This window comes from Lolium rigidum, chromosome 7 (assembly GCF_022539505.1).
Source record: "Lolium rigidum isolate FL_2022 chromosome 7, APGP_CSIRO_Lrig_0.1, whole genome shotgun sequence".
Lineage (NCBI taxonomy): Eukaryota > Viridiplantae > Streptophyta > Magnoliopsida > Poales > Poaceae > Lolium > Lolium rigidum.
The window spans coordinates 146,268,653-146,286,809 of NC_061514.1; the positions used below are offsets into that span (position 1 = coordinate 146,268,653).

The window sequence follows — 18,157 nt, forward strand, 5'->3', positions numbered from 1 at the left end:
GGGCCGTCGCTCGGAGGGGTCTCAGCCAGCCGCAGCTCTAGGCTCTTCCCGGCTCTACAGTGTTGACAAGGCCGCTGCCCGCCGGTGGGTTTTGGCAGTCAACAGTGACACAGGATGGGACTAGGTTGGTATCACCCACGGACCCGACCGTGTAGCGAACGCAACGTCTATGGACAAACGTGGCGATGCCGATCCAGGAGATCGGCCCCAAGGATTTATGGAGGAACATTACAAAACCTTCATCGAGCAAGCAACAGGGAGGCCGATTCCAGCGATCGGCCAAAAAATTATCCTCACCATCCATTCTGCCTGGGTTCAACATTTGATCCAGCAAGGAATACCTAAAGAGCCGATACCATCAAATCCCTTGAAAGAATCGGCTCGGGGGGCACCTAGGTGGATAAAAAGCGAGGATATGCAGTAGAAGCGTCTTTCAAATGCCCAGCAGCCCAAGATATCCTTTGATGATGGGTATTGAAGTATGGGGGCCGATACATAAATCGGCCGGTAAAAAATTCAAAAAAATTTAAGCACAGCCGATGCGCAGACATCGACTTAAGGATAGAAAGCCGATGCATGGCCATCGATTCAAGGGATACAAATGGAGCAGGAAGTGGGTCACGAAGAGAAACTCTACTGAAAGAACTCCTCAATGGAATGCCTTCTTGCAAGTACTCGAGTCCGCAATATCAGCAGGGGCAGTTTGAGGGATCATGACCCTGACCAATGCCAAGAGCAGCCTGGACGTGCAGATCAGGTTAAGGATGGGTTGCATCAAATCCGCCAAAGGAAAGGAGCCGATCTGACCAGCAAGGCGCAAGAAGTGGACTGAAAAAGCTCGGGGGGCAGCTCACCTTGAAGGTTCTCTACTCTGGGGAGCCGATTTGGTTGAAATCGGCTGGCTCTGCATTATGACTTGGAGGCTGAAGGTGGCACGTTTGATTGGCTCACTGCTGTTCTCGCCTTGATTGAGGCTCGGGGGGCAACTGACTGCGTAGATATTCTGTTCTTAAGAAGCCGATTGAGATTTCATCGGCTGGCCCTCCATCATAATCTTCTTCGAAGGGATTGGGCAGGTGTTAAGAATATCACTGAATATCCGAATATCCGGAGGTATCGGCTTCAGCGTCAAGTCGTTTCAGCGGTGGTTCGGGGCTCTCTTAAAGGCGTTGGTCTTCCACATTGTCCACCAGAACTCAAGGGCATCAGTTGGAGAGATGAAGGACTGATGCGTTAGCATCGGCTTATTAGACATTGACCAAGTTCACGGTCACTCCTGGGTCGGAAAAGATGTAGAGCGGATTATGAGGGACCGATGCGGTACCATCGGCTCATTAAGCGTTGGCTAAGTGGTGATCGGCAGAATCAGTACGAAGGGAAATCGGCTAAATTGACATAAAGGAAATCGGCAAAATCAAATTGGGAAATTTCTTCATTGATAGACGAGATTTCTTACATAGAAGAGCTGATTGCTCTCAAAAGGAAGCACTAAGGGGATACATTTCCCCGTCTACTACTACTGATCCTATGCTAAGGGTCCTATCTACGGGCCGTCGCTGCCTTCGTTGTCACCCTCGTCGCCGCTGTCGGCGCTGCTCCCGGCGGGCTTGTCGTCGCTGCTGTAGCGGCCGCCGGCAGGACCTTCGTTGTCCTCATCCTCCTCGTCGTCGTCGTCGTCGTCGCTGTCGAAATCACTGAGGTTCCCCGGCTAGGGGCAGTGGCGCTTGGCCGGCGGCTCGTCGGGGGAGCTATCGTCGTCGTCGTCGTCCTCCTCCTCCTCGGAGGAGGTGAAGTCGTCCCAGGAGAAGCGATCGTCATCGCTCTCCTCCTCCGATTCCCCGTCGCCGAGGAAGCGGAGGTCGCTCTCCCCGTCCGTCGAGGACTTGTCGTCCTCGGACCAGACAGAGAAGTCGTGGTCGGGATCCTTCCCGGCCGCTATGGCGCGGCGGACGTTGGCCGCGTGGACCTCCTGTGGGTCCCGTTCTGGCGTCGGCTCGTGGGAGGAAGAGGACTCGAGGGAAAGTCCCGATGAGGCGGAGGAAGAAGAAGACATGGTGCGCGGGAGGGCTTTTGGAGTGCTAATGCGGAGAGGATGAAGAGGAGAAGCTGCTCGGTGCGGTTAAATAAAAGAAGTGGGGGTTTAATGTTCGAACCGGTTTTCGAGGAGGTGGTGCCAAAAGCTGTCAAATCGTGCGAGAGAAGATGGGAAGGCAAGTCGTCATGATGAAAAATACTGCGACGGTTTTACTCGCCACGACGTGACCCCTCGGAGGAAAAAGCGAGTGGTTTTGAAATTATCATTGCCAAAACCAGGGGGCATGTGTTATCACCGGATTTTGGCCAAATCGGGAGATGGGCCGTAAGTGAGATGGGTTTGAAGGATTACGCGTGGAGGATCTACGAAGCGGCCCGACACGAAGGAGTTGGGTTAAAGTGCCCATGTATCTGTATTATAGTAGATCGTATCTTGAATTAGAAGTTGGAGTTTTACCCGTGCACGGTTAGGTGCACGCCTAAATTAGAAAGTCCCCCGGACTATAAATATGTATCTAGGGTTTATGAAATAAACAACAACCAACGTTCAACACAAATCAATCTCGGCGCATCGCCAACTCCTTCGTCTCGAGGGTTTCTCCGGTAAGCACCATGCTGCCTAGATCGCATCTTGCGATCTAGGCAACATAAGCTTATTTACGTTGTTCATGCGTTGCTCGTGCTGAAGCCTTTTTGATGGCGAGCAACGTAGTTATCTTAGATGTGTTAGGGTTAGCATTGTTCTTCGTATCATATGCTGTCGTAGTGCAACCCTTATACATCTAGCCGCCCTTACACCTATCTGATACGTCTCCGACGTATCGATAATTTCTTATGTTCTATGCCATATTATTGATGATACCTACATGTTTTATGCACACTTTATGTCATATTCGTGCATTTTCTGGAACTAACCTATTAACAAGATGCCGAAGTGCAGTTCCTGTTTTCTGCTGTTTTTGGTTTCAGAAATCCTAGTAACGAAATATTCTCGGAATCGGACGAAATCAAGACCCAGGTTCCTATTTTCACCGGAAGCATCCAGAACACCCGGGAAGGACCGGAGGGGGGCACTGGGCCCCCAGACCATAGGCCGGCGCGGCCCGAGGCCCCGGCCGCGCCGCCATATGGTGTGGCCACCCCTTCGACCCTCCTGGGCCGCCTCTTCGCCTATATAAAGCCTCCGTCGCGAAACCCACGATACGAAGAACCACGATACGGAAAACCTTCCGGAGCCGCCACCATCGCGAAGCCAAGATGCAGGGGACAGGAGTCTCCGTTCCGGCACCTGCCGGAGCGGGGAAGTGCCCCGGAAGGCTTCTCCATCGACACCGCTGCCATCTCCACCGCCATCTTCATCACCGCTGCTCGCTCCCATGAGGAGGGAGTAGTTCTCCATCGAGGCTCGGGGCTGTACGGTAGCTATGTGGTTCATCTCTCTCCTATGTGCTTCAATACAATAATCTCATGAGCTGCCTTACATGATTGAGATTCATATGATGATGCTTGTAATCTAGATGTCATTATGCTAGTCAAGTGAGTTTTACTTATGTGATCTCCGGAGACTCCTTGTCCCACGTGTGTAAAGGTGACGAGTGTGTGCACCGTGTGGGTCTCTTAGGCTATATTTCACGAGAATACTTATTCACTGTTGAATGGCATAGTGAGGTGCTTATTTATATCTCTTTATGATTGCAATGTGTTTGTATCACAATTTATCTATGTGCTACTCTAGCAATGTTATTAAAGTAGTTTTATTCCTCCTGCACGTGTGCAAAGGTGACGAGTGTGTGCACCGTGTTAGTACTTGGTTTATGCTATGATCATGATCTCTTGTAGATTGCGAAGTTAACTATTGCTATGATAATATTGATGTGATCTATTCCTCCTACATATGCATGAAGGTGACGAGTGTGCATGCTATGCTAGTACTTGGTTTAGTCTTTTGATCTATCTTACACTAAAGGTTACTAAAATATGAGCATTATTGTGGAGCTTGTTAACTCCGGCATTGAGGGTTCGTGTAATCCTACGCAATGTGTTCATCATCCAACAAAAGTGTAGAGTATGCATTTATCTATTCTGTTATGTGATCAAAGTTGAGAGTGCCCACTAGTGAAAGTTTAATCCCTAGGCCTTGTTCCTAAATACTGCTATCGCTGCTTGTTTACTGTTTTACTGCGTTACTACTGCTGCATTACTACCGCTTGTGTTACTCGTCCTGGGCAAAGCACTTTTCCGGTGCCGTTGCTACTACTTATTCATACCACCCGTATTTCACTATCTCTTCGCCGAACTAGTGCACCTATTAGGTGTGTTGGGGACACAAGAGACTTCTTGCTTTGTGGTTGCGGGGTTGCATGAGAGGGATATCTTTGACCTCTTCCTCCCCGAGATCGATAAACCTTGGGTGATCCACTTAAGGGAAACTTCTGTCTTCGTTCTACAAACCTCTCGCTCTTGGAGGCCCGAACACTGTCTACAAGAATAGAAGCTCCCGTAGACATCAAGCACTTTTACGGCGCCGTTGCCGGGGAGGGAAGGTAAACGGCACTCACACATTGGCAAGCCCGGCAACTAAGCACTTTTCCTCCCTCGTCAACTACGCGCCAAGCACTTTTCTGGCGCCGTTGCCGGGGAGGAAAGGTAAAAAGGCTCTCATACTCCGGTCCCAGGTAAAGTACTTTTCTGTTGCCGTTGTGTGTGTGCTCGAAGCTATTTCCTTTAGATCCTGCAATTGCATCTTTTTGTTTCTTGTTTACACTAGTTTGGCATAATGGACAACAATGAGCTTCTTATTCTATTTCCTGATTTAAAACATGGATTGTTTGATGCGAAAATTAAAAAACCTATGGAACCTTATTTGCATGCTTGGTAGTAATATTAGTATGAACGCTTTGAACACCATTGTTGATAAAGATATAGAAAGTTCTAAGCTTGGGGAAGTCTGGTTTTCATGATCTTTTTAGTCCCCCAAGCATTGAGGAGAAAATTTTCTTTGATGATACTTTGCCTCCTATTTATGATGATTATAATGATAGTGGTCTTTTGGTGCCACCTACTATGGAGAGTAAATTTTGTTGTGATTATACTATGCCTCCTACACTTGATGAGAATAATAATGATAGCTACTTTGTTGAATTTGCTCCCACTACAACTAATAAAATTGATTATGCCTATGTGGAGAGTAATAATTTTATGCATGAGACTCATGATAAGAATGCTTTATGTGATAATTATATTGTTGAGTTTGCTCATGTTGCTACTGAAAGTTATTATGAGAGAGGAAAATATGGGTGTAGAATTTTTCATGTTACTAAAACACCTCTCTATGTGCTGAAATTTTTGAAGCTACACTTGTTTTATCTTCCTATGCTTGTTACTTTGCTCTTCATGAACTTGTTTATTTACAAGATTCCTATGCATAGGAAGCATGTTAGACTTAAATGTGTTTTGAATTTGCCTCTTGATGCTCTCTTTTGCTTCAACTACTATTTATTGCGAGTGCATCATTAAAACTGCTGAGCCCATCTTAATGGCTATAAAGAAAGAACTTCTTGGGAGATAACCCATGTGTTATTTTGCTACAGTACTTTGTTTTATATTTGTGTCTTGGAAGTTGTTTACTACTGTAGCAACCTCTCCTTATCTTAGTTTTGTGTTTTGTTGTGCCAAGTAAAGTCTTTGATAGTAAAGTGAATATTAGATTTGGATTACTGCACAGAAACAGATTTCTTTGCTGTCACGAATCTGGGTCTAATTCTCTGTAGGTAACTCAGAAAATTATGCCAATTTATGTGAGTGATCCTCAGATATGTACGCAACTTTCATTCAATTTGAGCATTTTCATTTGAGCAAGTCTGGTGCCCTTTTAAAATTCGTCTTTACGGACTGTTCTGTTTTGACAGATTCTGCCTTTTATTTCGCATTGCTTCTTTTGCTATGTGGGATGGATTTCTTTGTTCCATTGACTTCCAGTAGCTTTGAGCAATGTCCAGAAGTGTTAAGAATGAATGTGTCACCTCTGAACATGTGAGTTTTTGATTATGCACTAACCCTCTAATGAGTTTGCTTTGAGTTTGGTGTGGAGGAAGTTTTCAAGGGTCAAGAGAGGAGGATGATATACTATGATCAAGAAGAGTGAAGAGTCTAAGCTTGGGGATGCCCCGTGGTTCATCCCTGCATATCTTGAGAAGACTCAAGCGTCTAAGCTTGGGGATGCCCAAGGCATCCCCTTCTTCATCGACAAATTATCAGGTTCCTTCTCTTGAAACTATATTTTTATTCGGCCACATCTTATGTACTTTACTTGGAGCGTCGTTTTGTTTTTGTTTTTGTTTTGTTTGAATAAAATGGATCCTAGCATTCACTTTGTGGGAGAGAGACACGCTCCGCTGTAGCATATGGACAAGTATGTCCTTAGGCTTTACTCATAGTATTCATGACGAAGTTTCTTCTTCGTTAAATTGTTATATGGTTGGAATTGGAAAATGCTACATGTAGTAACTCTAAAATGTCTTGGATAATTTGATACTTGGCAATTGTTGTGCTCATGTTTAAGCTATTGCATCATATACTTTGCACCCATTAATGAAGAAATACTTAGAGCTTGCTAATTTGGTTTGCATATTTGGTTTCTCTAGAGTCTAGATAACATCTAGTATTGAGTTTTGAACAACAAGGAAGACGGTATGGAGTCTTATAATGTTTACCATATGTCTTTTATGTGAGTTTTGCTGTACCGTTCATCCTTGTGTTTGTTTCAAATAACCTTGCTAGCCTAAACCTTGTATCGAGAGGGAATACTTCTCATGCATCCCAAATACTTGAGCCAACCACTATGCCATTTGTGTCCACCATACCTACCTACTACATGGTATTTATCCGCCATTCCAAAGTAAATTGCTTGAGTGCTACCTTTAAAATTCTATCATTCACCTTTGCAATATATAGCTCATGGGACAAATAGCTTAAAAACTATTGTAGTATTGAATATGTACTTATGCACTTTATCTCTTATTAAGTTGCTTGTTGAGCGATAACCATGTTTACGGGGACGCCATCAACTATTCTTTGTTGGATATCATGTGAGTTGCTATGCATGTCCGTCTTGTCCGAAGCAAGAGAGATCTACCACCTTCATGGTTGGAGCATGCATATTGTTAGAGAAGAACTTTGGGCCGCTAACTAAAGCCATGATTCATGGTGGAAGTTTCAGTTTGGACATATATCCTCAATCTCATATGAGAATAATAATTGTTGCCACATGCTTATGCATTAAAGAGGAGTCCATTATCTGTTGTCCATGTTGTCCCGGTATGGATGTCTAAGTTGAGAATAATCAAAAGCGAGAAATCCAAAATGCGAGCTTTCTCCTTAGACCTTTGTACGGGCGACATGGAGGTACCCCATTGTGACACTTGGTCAAAACATGTGCATTGCAAAGATCCGGTAGTCCAAGTTAATTAGGACAAGGTGCGGGCACTATTAGTATACTATGCATGAGACTTGCAACTTGTAAGATATAATGTACATAACTCATATGCTTTATTACTACCGTTGAAAAAATTGTTTCATGTTTTCAAAATAAAAGCTCTAGCACAAATATAGCAATCGATGCTTTCCTCTTTGAAGGACCATTCTTTTTACTTTTATGTTGAGTCAGTTCACCTATTTCTCTCCACCTCAAGAAGCAAACACTTGTGTGAACTGTGCATTGATTCCTACATACTTGCATATTGTACTTGTTATATTACTCTATGTTGACAATTATCCATGAGATATACATGTTACAAGTTGAAAGCAACCGCTGATACTTAATCTTCCTTTGTGTTGCTTCAATACCTTTACTTTGATTTATTGCTTTATGAGTTAACTCTTATGCAAGACTTATTAATACTTGTCTTGAAGTACTATTCATGAAAAGTCTTTGCTTTATGATTCACTTGTTTTCTCATGTCATGACCATTGTTTTGATCGCTGCATCCACTACATATGTTTACAAATAGTATGATCAAGGTTATGATGGCATATCACTTCAGAAATTATCTTTGTTATCGTTTTACACTCGGGACGAGCGGAACTAAGCTTGGGGATGCTTGATACGTCTCCGACGTATCGATAATTTCTTATGTTCTATGCCATATTATTGATGATACCTACATGTTTTATGCACACTTTATGTCATATTCGTGCATTTTCTGGAACTAACCTATTAACAAGATGCCGAAGTGCCGGTTCTCGTTTTCTGCTGTTTTTGGTTTCAGAAATCCTAGTAACGAAATATTCTCGGAATCGGACGAATTCAAGACCCGGGTTCCTATTTTCACCGGAAGCATCCGGAACACCCGGGAAGGACCGGAGGGGGGCACCGGGCCCCCGGACCATAGGCCGGCGCGGCCCGGGCCCCGGCCGCGCCGCCATATGGTGTGGCCACCCCTTCGACCCTCCTGCGCCGCCTCTTCGCCTATATAAAGCCTCCGTCGCGAAACCCCCGATACGAAGAACCACGATACGGAAAACCTTCCGGAGCCGCCGCCATCGCGAAGCCAAGATCCGGGGGACGGAGTCTCCGTTCCGGCACCCTGCCGGAGCGGGGAAGTGCCCCCGGAAGGCTTCTCCATCGACACCGCTGCCATCTCCACCGCCATCTTCATCACCGCTGCTTGCTCCCATGAGGAGGGAGTAGTTCTCCATCGAGGCTCGGGGCTGTACCGGTAGCTATGTGGTTCATCTCTCTCCTATGTGCTTCAATACAATAATCTCATGAGCTGCCTTACATGATTGAGATTCATATGATGATGCTTGTAATCTAGATGTCATTATGCTAGTCAAGTGAGTTTTACTTATGTGATCTCCGGAGACTCCTTGTCCCACGTGTGTAAAGGTGACAGTGTGTGCACCGTGTGGGTCTCTTAGGCTATATTTCACAGAATACTTATTCAACTGTTGAATGGCATAGTGAGGTGCTTATTTATATCTCTTTATGATTGCAATGTGTTTGTATCACAATTTATCTATGTGCTACTCTAGCAATGTTATTAAAGTAGTTTTATTCCTCCTGCACGTGTGCAAAGGTGACGAGTGTGTGCACCGTGTTAGTACTTGGTTTATGCTATGATCATGATCTCTTGTAGATTGCGAAGTTAACTATTGCTATGATAATATTGATGTGATCTATTCCTCCTACATATGCATGAAGGTGACGAGTGTGCATGCTATGCTAGTACTTGGTTTAGTCTTTTGATCTATCTTACACTAAAGGTTACTAAAATATGAGCATTATTGTGGAGCTTGTTAACTCCGGCATTGAGGGTTCGTGTAATCCTACGCAATGTGTTCATCATCCAACAAAAGTGTAGAGTATGCATTTATCTATTACGTTATGTGATCAAAGTTGAGAGTGTCCACTAGTGAAAGTTTAATCCCTAGGCCTTGTTCCTAAATACGCTATCGTTGCTTGTTTGCTTGTTTCTTTGCGTTACTCTCTGCTGCATTACTACCGCTTGTTTACTGTCCTGGGCAAAGCACTTTTCCGGTGCCGTTGCTACTACTTATTCATACCACCTGTATTTCACTATCTCTTCGCCGAACTAGTGCACCTATTAGGTGTGTTGGGGACACAAGAGACTTCTTGCTTTGTGGTTGCAGGGTTGCATGAGAGGGATATCTTTGACCTCTTCCTCCCTGAGATCGATAAACCTTGGGTGATCCACTTAAGGGAAACTTGCTGCTGTTCTACAAACCTCTGCTCTTGGAGGCCCAGCACTGTCTACAAGAATAGAAGCTCCCGTAGACATCACACCCCGCTTGATCATTGTTTAGTAGATCCGATCCGTTACGGTTGCTCCTTGTTCTTCAAGGATTAGTTTAACATCCGCAATAGTTAGGCCTTACAAAGGGTTGGAGGATCCAGCGGCGTGTAGGGTGTAGTTTGCTAGCCCTAGACAGGATGTTCCGGGGATCAACCTCGTGTTGGTTTTTAGGCCACTGTCTAGGATCGACTTACGATCACCGTACGCGAGCGCGAGGCCCAATCGTGAGTAGGATGATCCGATTATGCGGTGAAAACCCTAAATCGTCGTAGATCGCATTAGCTTTATCTTGATCAAGCGGGACCACCATATATTCGGACACCTTGTACGAATCATGGGTGGATCGGCTCTTTGAGCCGATTCACGGAGATAACTCGAGAGCCGATCGAGGCTCGTATTTAATGTTTACGTGTATGCCATGCAGGAAACTAAGCGAGGCATCATCCAACACCTTCCCGACCGGGTATAGGTCAGGTGGCACGCCCTTGCGACAGCATCGGACGTGTGACCAGAAGGCTTTGCGGGCCGTCGCTCTGAGGGACTAGGGCCAGCCGCAGCCCTGAGTTGTTCCCGGCTCTACGGTGTTGCCAGTCGCTGCCCGCCGGTGGGTTTCTGACCGCAACAGATACTCAAAATCTCCACGCACACACACACACACACGCAAAAAGAAACTAATACTATTTAATTACATTATGATATTTATTGCAAGACGCATAGAAGAACTAGTGAACAACACAACTAGTTAGTTAGTAAGCGAGCCAACCCACATTTTATGGGTTTCCCACATTGAGTTTTATTATTTGTATTTTAGGTCTACTACTAAACTCCAGCGGTTGGTAGGTACTTGATTTACCATGTCCTTAAAATATATGTGCATAGCAATCATCAACATCATATTGAAATTGCCAAACTGGTTTGTTATATTTCTCCTTCGTTATCTATTTTCATGTACAACTGTTTTTTTTATCCAACCGATGTATTTTTGCATCTTTTGATGTTTGGTTCTAGATGGTACACTATTATAGTTATTCTCAATGAAGTGTGCTGCTCAACGATCTTGACTACGTTTTCAACATGTCACTCTAGATTGATACCATTATCTCATGATTAGGTCAACCCCGTTGACTTCCTGTCTAACCCATCTCCACTACCTACATGTCTAAGTTGGCCCAGGTGGTGTTTCCCGTGCAAACATCGCCACTCCTAAGTCCTTGATTGATGTCTCCAAGTTCCGCCACCGCCACCCGTTACTTCCATATAGTTCATGTTGGATGTGCAATATTGCCATTGTCCAAGTGATTTTATAAAACTTTTTCCACACATATATGTGCGCACATGGCCTCATGAGAATGTAATTTTCATATCACACTCCGTCCAAAAACAACTGTGATTCTCTTGGGGTAGCCACCTATGGTCCAGGAGAATCATGTCATCTCGTGTCAACCACCTTTGTTCGATACCATCATACATTCCAACCCCATCTAACATAGCTAGAGAGATCTACCCAAACCCGGACGAGAGAGGAAATCCCATCGAATGTTAGGGCTAGGCCAAACACAACTCTAGCAACTACGAGTGAGCATTCGGTTTGGTTGAAACAATCATTTTGGTTCTTCGGTTACATTTAAAGCCTGGTTACAACAAAAGAGCACAGTCAGTTCTTTTCAAATTCAGAAACCGAAATATTTTGGACCCCACGTTTTTATTCTAATCGAACTGAAACAAAGAGAAATCAAGAACACCAAAATCACAGCACATCATATTTATCAATGTTGGCTCGACAACAAAAGTACACACTCTAGGAAAGAAGATCTTAGAAAATTTGACGATGTTGGCTGGACAACAAGAGCACAACACATGATAACATCTAATGTTGTTCTTCTTGAAGAGGTCGCTATCCTTCCTTCCCAATGTCCCCAATATCCTGAGCCCACCACCTCGACCACAATTGCAGCAGTGGCGAAGGGGATGCTTGCCTGCTAGCGGGCTGGTGACGACATGGTGCACACACATACTAACATCAACGAGGGGGAGATATCCATAGAGAGAGAGGCTAGGACAAGTGGCATGGAGATCCACCCGAGTCACCCAAAGATATAATATCTAGACGTATTTTAGTCCTTTAGCTTACAGTTATAAAGAAAAATTATATGCATGTATACTCATCTTACACTGTTAATTCCACACTCGTCGTGTTCACATGTTCAATTTTCTTTTTAGCCCTTGTTTCTGCAAGTAAGAATAAGCGGTGTGTATAGAAGAAAACCAATGTATCCACTATAATAATGATGTCTTTCCTAATCAGGCTCCTAGATTTTCCCCTCTTGCTCTTTGCATGTATATGTATGTCTTATGTGATAGCACATATGAACCTTTAACTAATGCAAACTCGGCCAAGCTGGTAATGCTTTTACACTATCTAGGATCCAACCCCAAGATCTTCACCCAAGCAATATCGTCCTCGGTGGATTCTGTGCCGTAGATGGAGTCTCAAGCAATGTTGTTGGTTGTTCATGCTATCAAGGTGTTTGGATGGAGCAATGTCATATTTGTGTTGAATCTGAAGTCCTTGTCGACACAATAATGTCGGATAGGTTGTTGTCTTGGCTTAAAATGCATTGATAGGGCCATGGTTGGATGAAGTTTGTGGGAGCCGTAGAATTAAAATGCAATTTTCTGAGATGGTTCTCAAGGTTCCTGGAATCAACAACGTTACATCCCATGCGTTTGCTAAGTGTTCTTTTTGGGATCAATCTGAATCTCGTTGTTCTTATCTTTGTAAAGCGAGCATGTCTTTCCTTTTTCTTTGTCTCTGCATGGTTGCTTTATCAATCCCAACCTCCCTTTTGGGAGGCTATAATATATTCTTCGTCACGTTGCTAAGAAATAAAGCCACATACTTTGTAAAGATAAAATCATTTTATGCAATTTATTTTACACGTAATTTATAGCTACATGCCACCGCTGAGAGGATTTTGTGTTTACAGTCAGGATTTTATGATTCACAACTTGTATTAGTTGATTGTCTATCTGATATCAACCCACACAAACCATGCGTCCATACTTCAAAACAAGAGCACACCTTCTAAATCATTCTCCTTCGATAGAAAACCCACGAAAAGTTCTTTCCAATAAAAAAACTACCAAAAACCCTAACTCCCACAGATTGTTTTTTTTTTTACCAAGACCCACAGGCAACGGCCAATGATCAGCTGCCGGCCGGAGAACCACCAGCACACCAAAAACCACAAAAAATTGGGGTGAGAGAGAAAGGCCAAAAAAGAAAGAAATAAAGAAAGATGAGCACGCTACAAGACTCCACACTCCAACAACCCAAACCAACCAAAGCGAAAGCGAACAAAACAAACAAACGGCCACACACTCCAACACCAACACCAACGCTTTTCTCTCCCTCTTCACTCCTCCCTCGCTTCTCCACCTCCGCCTCCCTCTCCCTCCTCCGCACCAAAAATTCCTCTTTTTTTACCTCCCACCAATCCTTACCGTCGCCTCCTTCTTCTACTACTACAACCCAATCCGGGCTGGTCCTCGGATGGACTCGGGTCTCGACTAGCTACCCAGCCCCTGCTCGGGTGCGCGCGCCACACCGCTAGGGTTCTTGGCCCGGGGCTTCTCCAATGGTGCACCGCCGCTTCGCCTGGCCCTTCGGCGGCCAGCGCGCCTCCCTCTGCGGCAGCTTCACCGGGTGGGCCGGCAAGATTCGATCTTGGCACTGGCCGAAAGGCGGGATCTCTTTCTCTGTCCGGTGGTAATGCTGATTTAGTCTTCTTTCTCTTCTTGTGTGCGCGCGCAGGTGGAGGGAGTACCCCATGGGGCTCGTCGGGGCCGAGTTCCAGGTGCTGTTCGATCTACCCCCGGGGGTTTATCAGGTGCGGTATGCTCCAATTGGCGCCGATTACACTCGCTGCTTGCTTCGATTATGTATTTCTGCTGCTCTGTTGCACGGTTTACGGATTAGAATTAGATAGGCTGGCTTGTTAGTTATGATGATTGGCGTGCTTGTAGGAGCTATTGGTTGTTTCTAGACCTCCAGCAAGATCGAATTGCATGTCGGGGGGCTTACCGGGTTGATTTTGTTTCTTGTCCTGGTCGCCATTTCTTCCTGTCAGATGTGCGCATAGTATGGTAGTTGTGATGGGTGCTGGCTCAGTGCACTCGTTCATGGATGCACGGCGGAACTAGTGAAGCGGCGATCCTTGACACACAAGTGCAAATGTTGACGCTTCTTGCCACGAGCTATTTTATGCACATCAGCTGTACCCATTCTACCAGCAGACTTGCAGCTAATGAACTTGGAACTGGTGATCTGACATGAAATGCACTCATTTATTAAAAATCTCCATATGGATCATCCCTGTGGTATACTGATGTCAGGTACTTCTAATTGTTACAGCTTTATGTGACCCTTTTGCTGCTTTCGGTGACTGTATTCCAGTGTAGCAGGAAGCAGCCGTATGAAAACTCTCTGGTTAGACATAGGATCACAAAGACTAGTGTACACTCCCTCCGATCTGAATAAATCGACGCGAGTCGTGCACACTGAGTAGCCTATCTACGTACATATGTCACGTCGATTCAAGATGATCAGATGGAGTACTTGTCTAACATGGTTGAAGTCTTGTTCGATAACATATTCTATTGAAGTCTAGTGGTTTTACACCCTGTGCAGTAGCAGATAAACCAAATGTGATGCTAATAAAAGGTATCTTAGATTTAGACGATATTACTAAAAGCTTTAAGCGTGTTGAATACCCAGCAAGGTGATCTTGGTTAGAAGCGTGTTGCCGCGCGCACTATTTGGATAGTAGGATCTTGGTTAGAAGCGATCGAGGCCGCCAGTTTCCATCGTTGGTCTCAGATTTTTTTGTTCACTTTGAGCTTGTCTTTTTATAGACCATATTATTTATAAAGAAATTCTGGTACCGTTGTTTCAGCTGCGCCATCCATTAACTCTGACATACCTAGTTTTGCACATTGACTTGTATGAAATTATAAGAAATCAGGTTACCCTTTTCATAGTCCGCAGTCCTACTGGTTTCTTAGCACTAGACATGCATATCTGTATTGTGAACTTATCTGTTGGGAATTACTATTTTTTAAGGCTTAAAACAAAATCAGCGCAACACTAAATTAGGGACATACGTACAGTTAGAATATGTGGACCAGCTCACTGTTCCTTGTCTCCATAACTCCAGGCAAGTAGCCACATACGTTACACAATGGCAGCTAATTTGAGTATACAGTTGAAGCATCATTGCCTATAATGTCATTTCTAATTGGTAGTGCATAGTGGCCAGGTTTCTCTTTTCCATTTATTCCATCTTTTCTAGGTTTTTGAACTGAACATCTTTTTTGCTGGAAGCTATTAATACTTGAGTTATGCAAAATTTGTCCTAGACTTTCCTTGCATTGATATCCCTTTACCTTTTTGTTTAGCAATCAATAAGGTCTTTTCAAATTAATACCTATTAGTAATTAATTAAACTATGGAATGTTTCGCATCTACCACTTATCGCTAGGAAAATAAATTGGTCATTGGTGCACCTGGGTGCCAGCACACCCTATACATGCAAAAAATTCAGTAATTCTACAAAAGGTTAAAAAATTGCGAATCATTTCTGAAATCAGAGATGGTCATGTATTGTACTCGTATAAGATTCACCATGGAATGACTTTCCTTGTTTCTTGGGTCAAAGAAACAGACTTGAAACACCCTATATTATGTACTATTCACACTATATTCGTCATAATTTTTTTTGCCCTGAGGTCAACAGAACTCATTTCTTGGCCATGCATTTTTATACGAGGACAATACTTGATCATCTTTGATTCCCCCCAAAAATGAAAATTTTCGACTTTATTTAAAATCATTTAAAAAATTGGCACAAAAAGGGTGTGCTGGCACCCGAGAGCCAAAAATTCCTGTTCGTTAGGAAACACCTATAAACATGTCGACTTGTGGTGGCAGTCTGGTCACCTTCAGGCCATGCCACCTAATGGATCTGGTACAAACGTTGATATGAGATCAAATATAGTTGGTCCAACCTGCAGATAGTATATTCCTTCTATGCTTTTTCTACCACTGCCTTGCTATTTTCTTACATTATTTTCCTGCTTCTGTCTTTTATTAATTTGTATGTATGTATTGATGTGGTCTTTTGGTGTAATCCAGTACCGATTCTTGGTGGATGGTGTCTGGAGATGTGATGACACAAAACCTATTGTACGCGATGAATATGGCATGATCAGCAATGAAGTGCTTGTCACACTTGTGGAGAATAACACACACCCGGTTGTGCAGCTAGAGCCATCTCCCAATAGACGAATGAATTTGGATGAGGGTACTATTTTGACAACAGTATGTGCAAAAGTTTCAAATTGTATCTTTTATCTTGCATGATTAGTAGAATCTCCAGAATAACTAATGCTTAATTATGTACTATGCAATCTACCAACAGATGCCTACAGAACAGCCATCTCAAAACTCTGGCGTGCAGATTGCAGTTTTTCGCCAACGAGTCTCTGAAATACTATTACATAATACCGTATATGATGTTGTTCCTGTTTCTAGCAAGGTTAGGTTCTTATTTTTTGGTCGACACTTTGTCTTGTTCTCTTAGACCATGCGGATAATCATTTTTCACATAAGCATTTCAGATAGCAATTTTGGATGCTCGGCTTCCTGTCAAACAAGCATTTAATATTATGCATGATGAGGTATGTATTTGTTAGAGTTGCTCAGCATGCTTTAGTTCTTCCTTTATGCTTGTTTAAATCTTTACTCTCATCTGAAGTTTCCTGTGTTGGATCATCATGCTATTGAGGAATTCTAAAATATGCTTGTAACCATTACCCTCGTTGTTAACCACAATTCACATTTTTGCCTTGTCGTGCAGTTACGCAGATTCATCTTCTTGCTGCAGACCTTTATTTTAATTGTACCTAGAATAACATTATTACCATTGCCACCTCATTTTGGAAAGTAATACATATGAGAAAAATACTTGATAGTTCCCTTTGAAGGTTCTTTTTGTCCTGGTACATTTATGTATCGTGTAGTCCAGTAGCGAAAATGTGATTTACCTTGTCATTTAGATGCCGTAAGAGTAGCACACAAGTTAACCTTTTCTTGTTTTAGGGCCTTGCTTTGGTTCCTCTGTGGGATGATGGCCAAGGAACCATAACAGGCATGCTAACTGCATCTGATTTTGTATTAATTTTGAGAAAGGTGAGATCTGAATTACTATATTTCTCCCTCTCTTGGGGAGTTCTTACTAATCCTTGGATCTGCAGTTGCAGAGGAACATTCGAGTTCTGGGCCATGAAGAGCTTGAAATGCATTCAGTGGCTGCTTGGAAAGAAGCAAAACTACAGTATTATGGGGTGTCTGATGTCGCAGCCATGCAAAGAAGGCCATTAGTTCATGTATTTTCCTGTACATTTTCCAGACTTCACTGATTATTTTGATGTGAAAGCAGCTTAAAGAGCAGCATCAGTCAAATAGGAAAAATACTTGTATGCTCAGAAAGTAGTTTTTAAGTTTAGTTCCCATTCTGGTCAGAAGAAGTACAGACTGAAGGATAATTTGAAAAGGGGACAAATGGACACTACTAAGTGCAGCCATCATTTTTCCAAAATCTTTCATAGTGTTTGTAGAAAAACGTACATGCTAATATCATTATGATTGACTAATCTACCTTTCTTTGTTGAGATTCTTTCAGCTAGACTACAGGCCTGATAGTTTAAACCTACTTTATTGGCAGGAGTTAAAAATTTCTGAAATCACATGTTCTTAATTTTTTATCACTACTGTGAAATAGTAATTTTCTTTTCGCTTATTGTCCTTCATGTCTTTCTTCAGGTTAAGGATTCGGATAATTTAAGGTCTGTGGCACTGTCTATAATACAAAATGAAATATCTTCAGTCCCTATCTTCAAATCCTCGATGGATGTATCAGGAATGCCAATACTTAATCTTGCAACTCTTCCGGGGATTTTAAAATGTATGGTAGTTTTTGTGAGACTTTATTCTGTACCTAATTTTACCTGCACCTCTACTTGAGCTCACTTTTATCTTGATATTGTATTTAGTTCTTTGCTCCAAGCTCCAAGAACAACCAGAAGGCTATCCCATTTTGCAAAATCACATTTCCAGTATTCCTATTGGTACATGGTCGCAACATACTGGCAGGGCAAGTAAAAGACAGCTTAGAACATCGCGGCTGAATGTTCCTCTAATTACTTGCCTGGATTTTCTGCTGGAAGGTACCATCCACATAAACGACATT

General features: G+C 43.3%; 1 protein-coding gene across 2 annotated transcripts in view; it reads left to right on the top strand.

Moving 5' to 3' along the window:
* The first annotated feature begins 13,216 nt into the window (after nucleotides 1-13,216).
* LOC124670133 (sucrose nonfermenting 4-like protein) overlaps nucleotides 13,217-18,157 on the top strand; it is a 47,355-nt gene continuing 42,414 nt past the window's right edge. Inside the window, exons 1-9 of one of the 2 annotated variants that reach the window (XM_047206636.1) lie at nucleotides 13,217-13,554; nucleotides 13,663-13,738; nucleotides 16,042-16,227; nucleotides 16,328-16,444; nucleotides 16,527-16,586; nucleotides 17,008-17,097; nucleotides 17,163-17,294; nucleotides 17,731-17,872; nucleotides 17,961-18,145. In XM_047206636.1, coding sequence (XP_047062592.1) covers nucleotides 13,487-13,554; nucleotides 13,663-13,738; nucleotides 16,042-16,227; nucleotides 16,328-16,444; nucleotides 16,527-16,586; nucleotides 17,008-17,097; nucleotides 17,163-17,294; nucleotides 17,731-17,872; nucleotides 17,961-18,145 — 1,056 coding nt within the window. In that variant the 5' untranslated portion in view covers nucleotides 13,217-13,486. The remainder of the gene's footprint in view (nucleotides 13,555-13,662; nucleotides 13,739-16,041; nucleotides 16,228-16,327; nucleotides 16,445-16,526; nucleotides 16,587-17,007; nucleotides 17,098-17,162; nucleotides 17,295-17,730; nucleotides 17,873-17,960; nucleotides 18,146-18,157) is intronic. The other variant, XM_047206635.1, reaches the window with a different exon arrangement.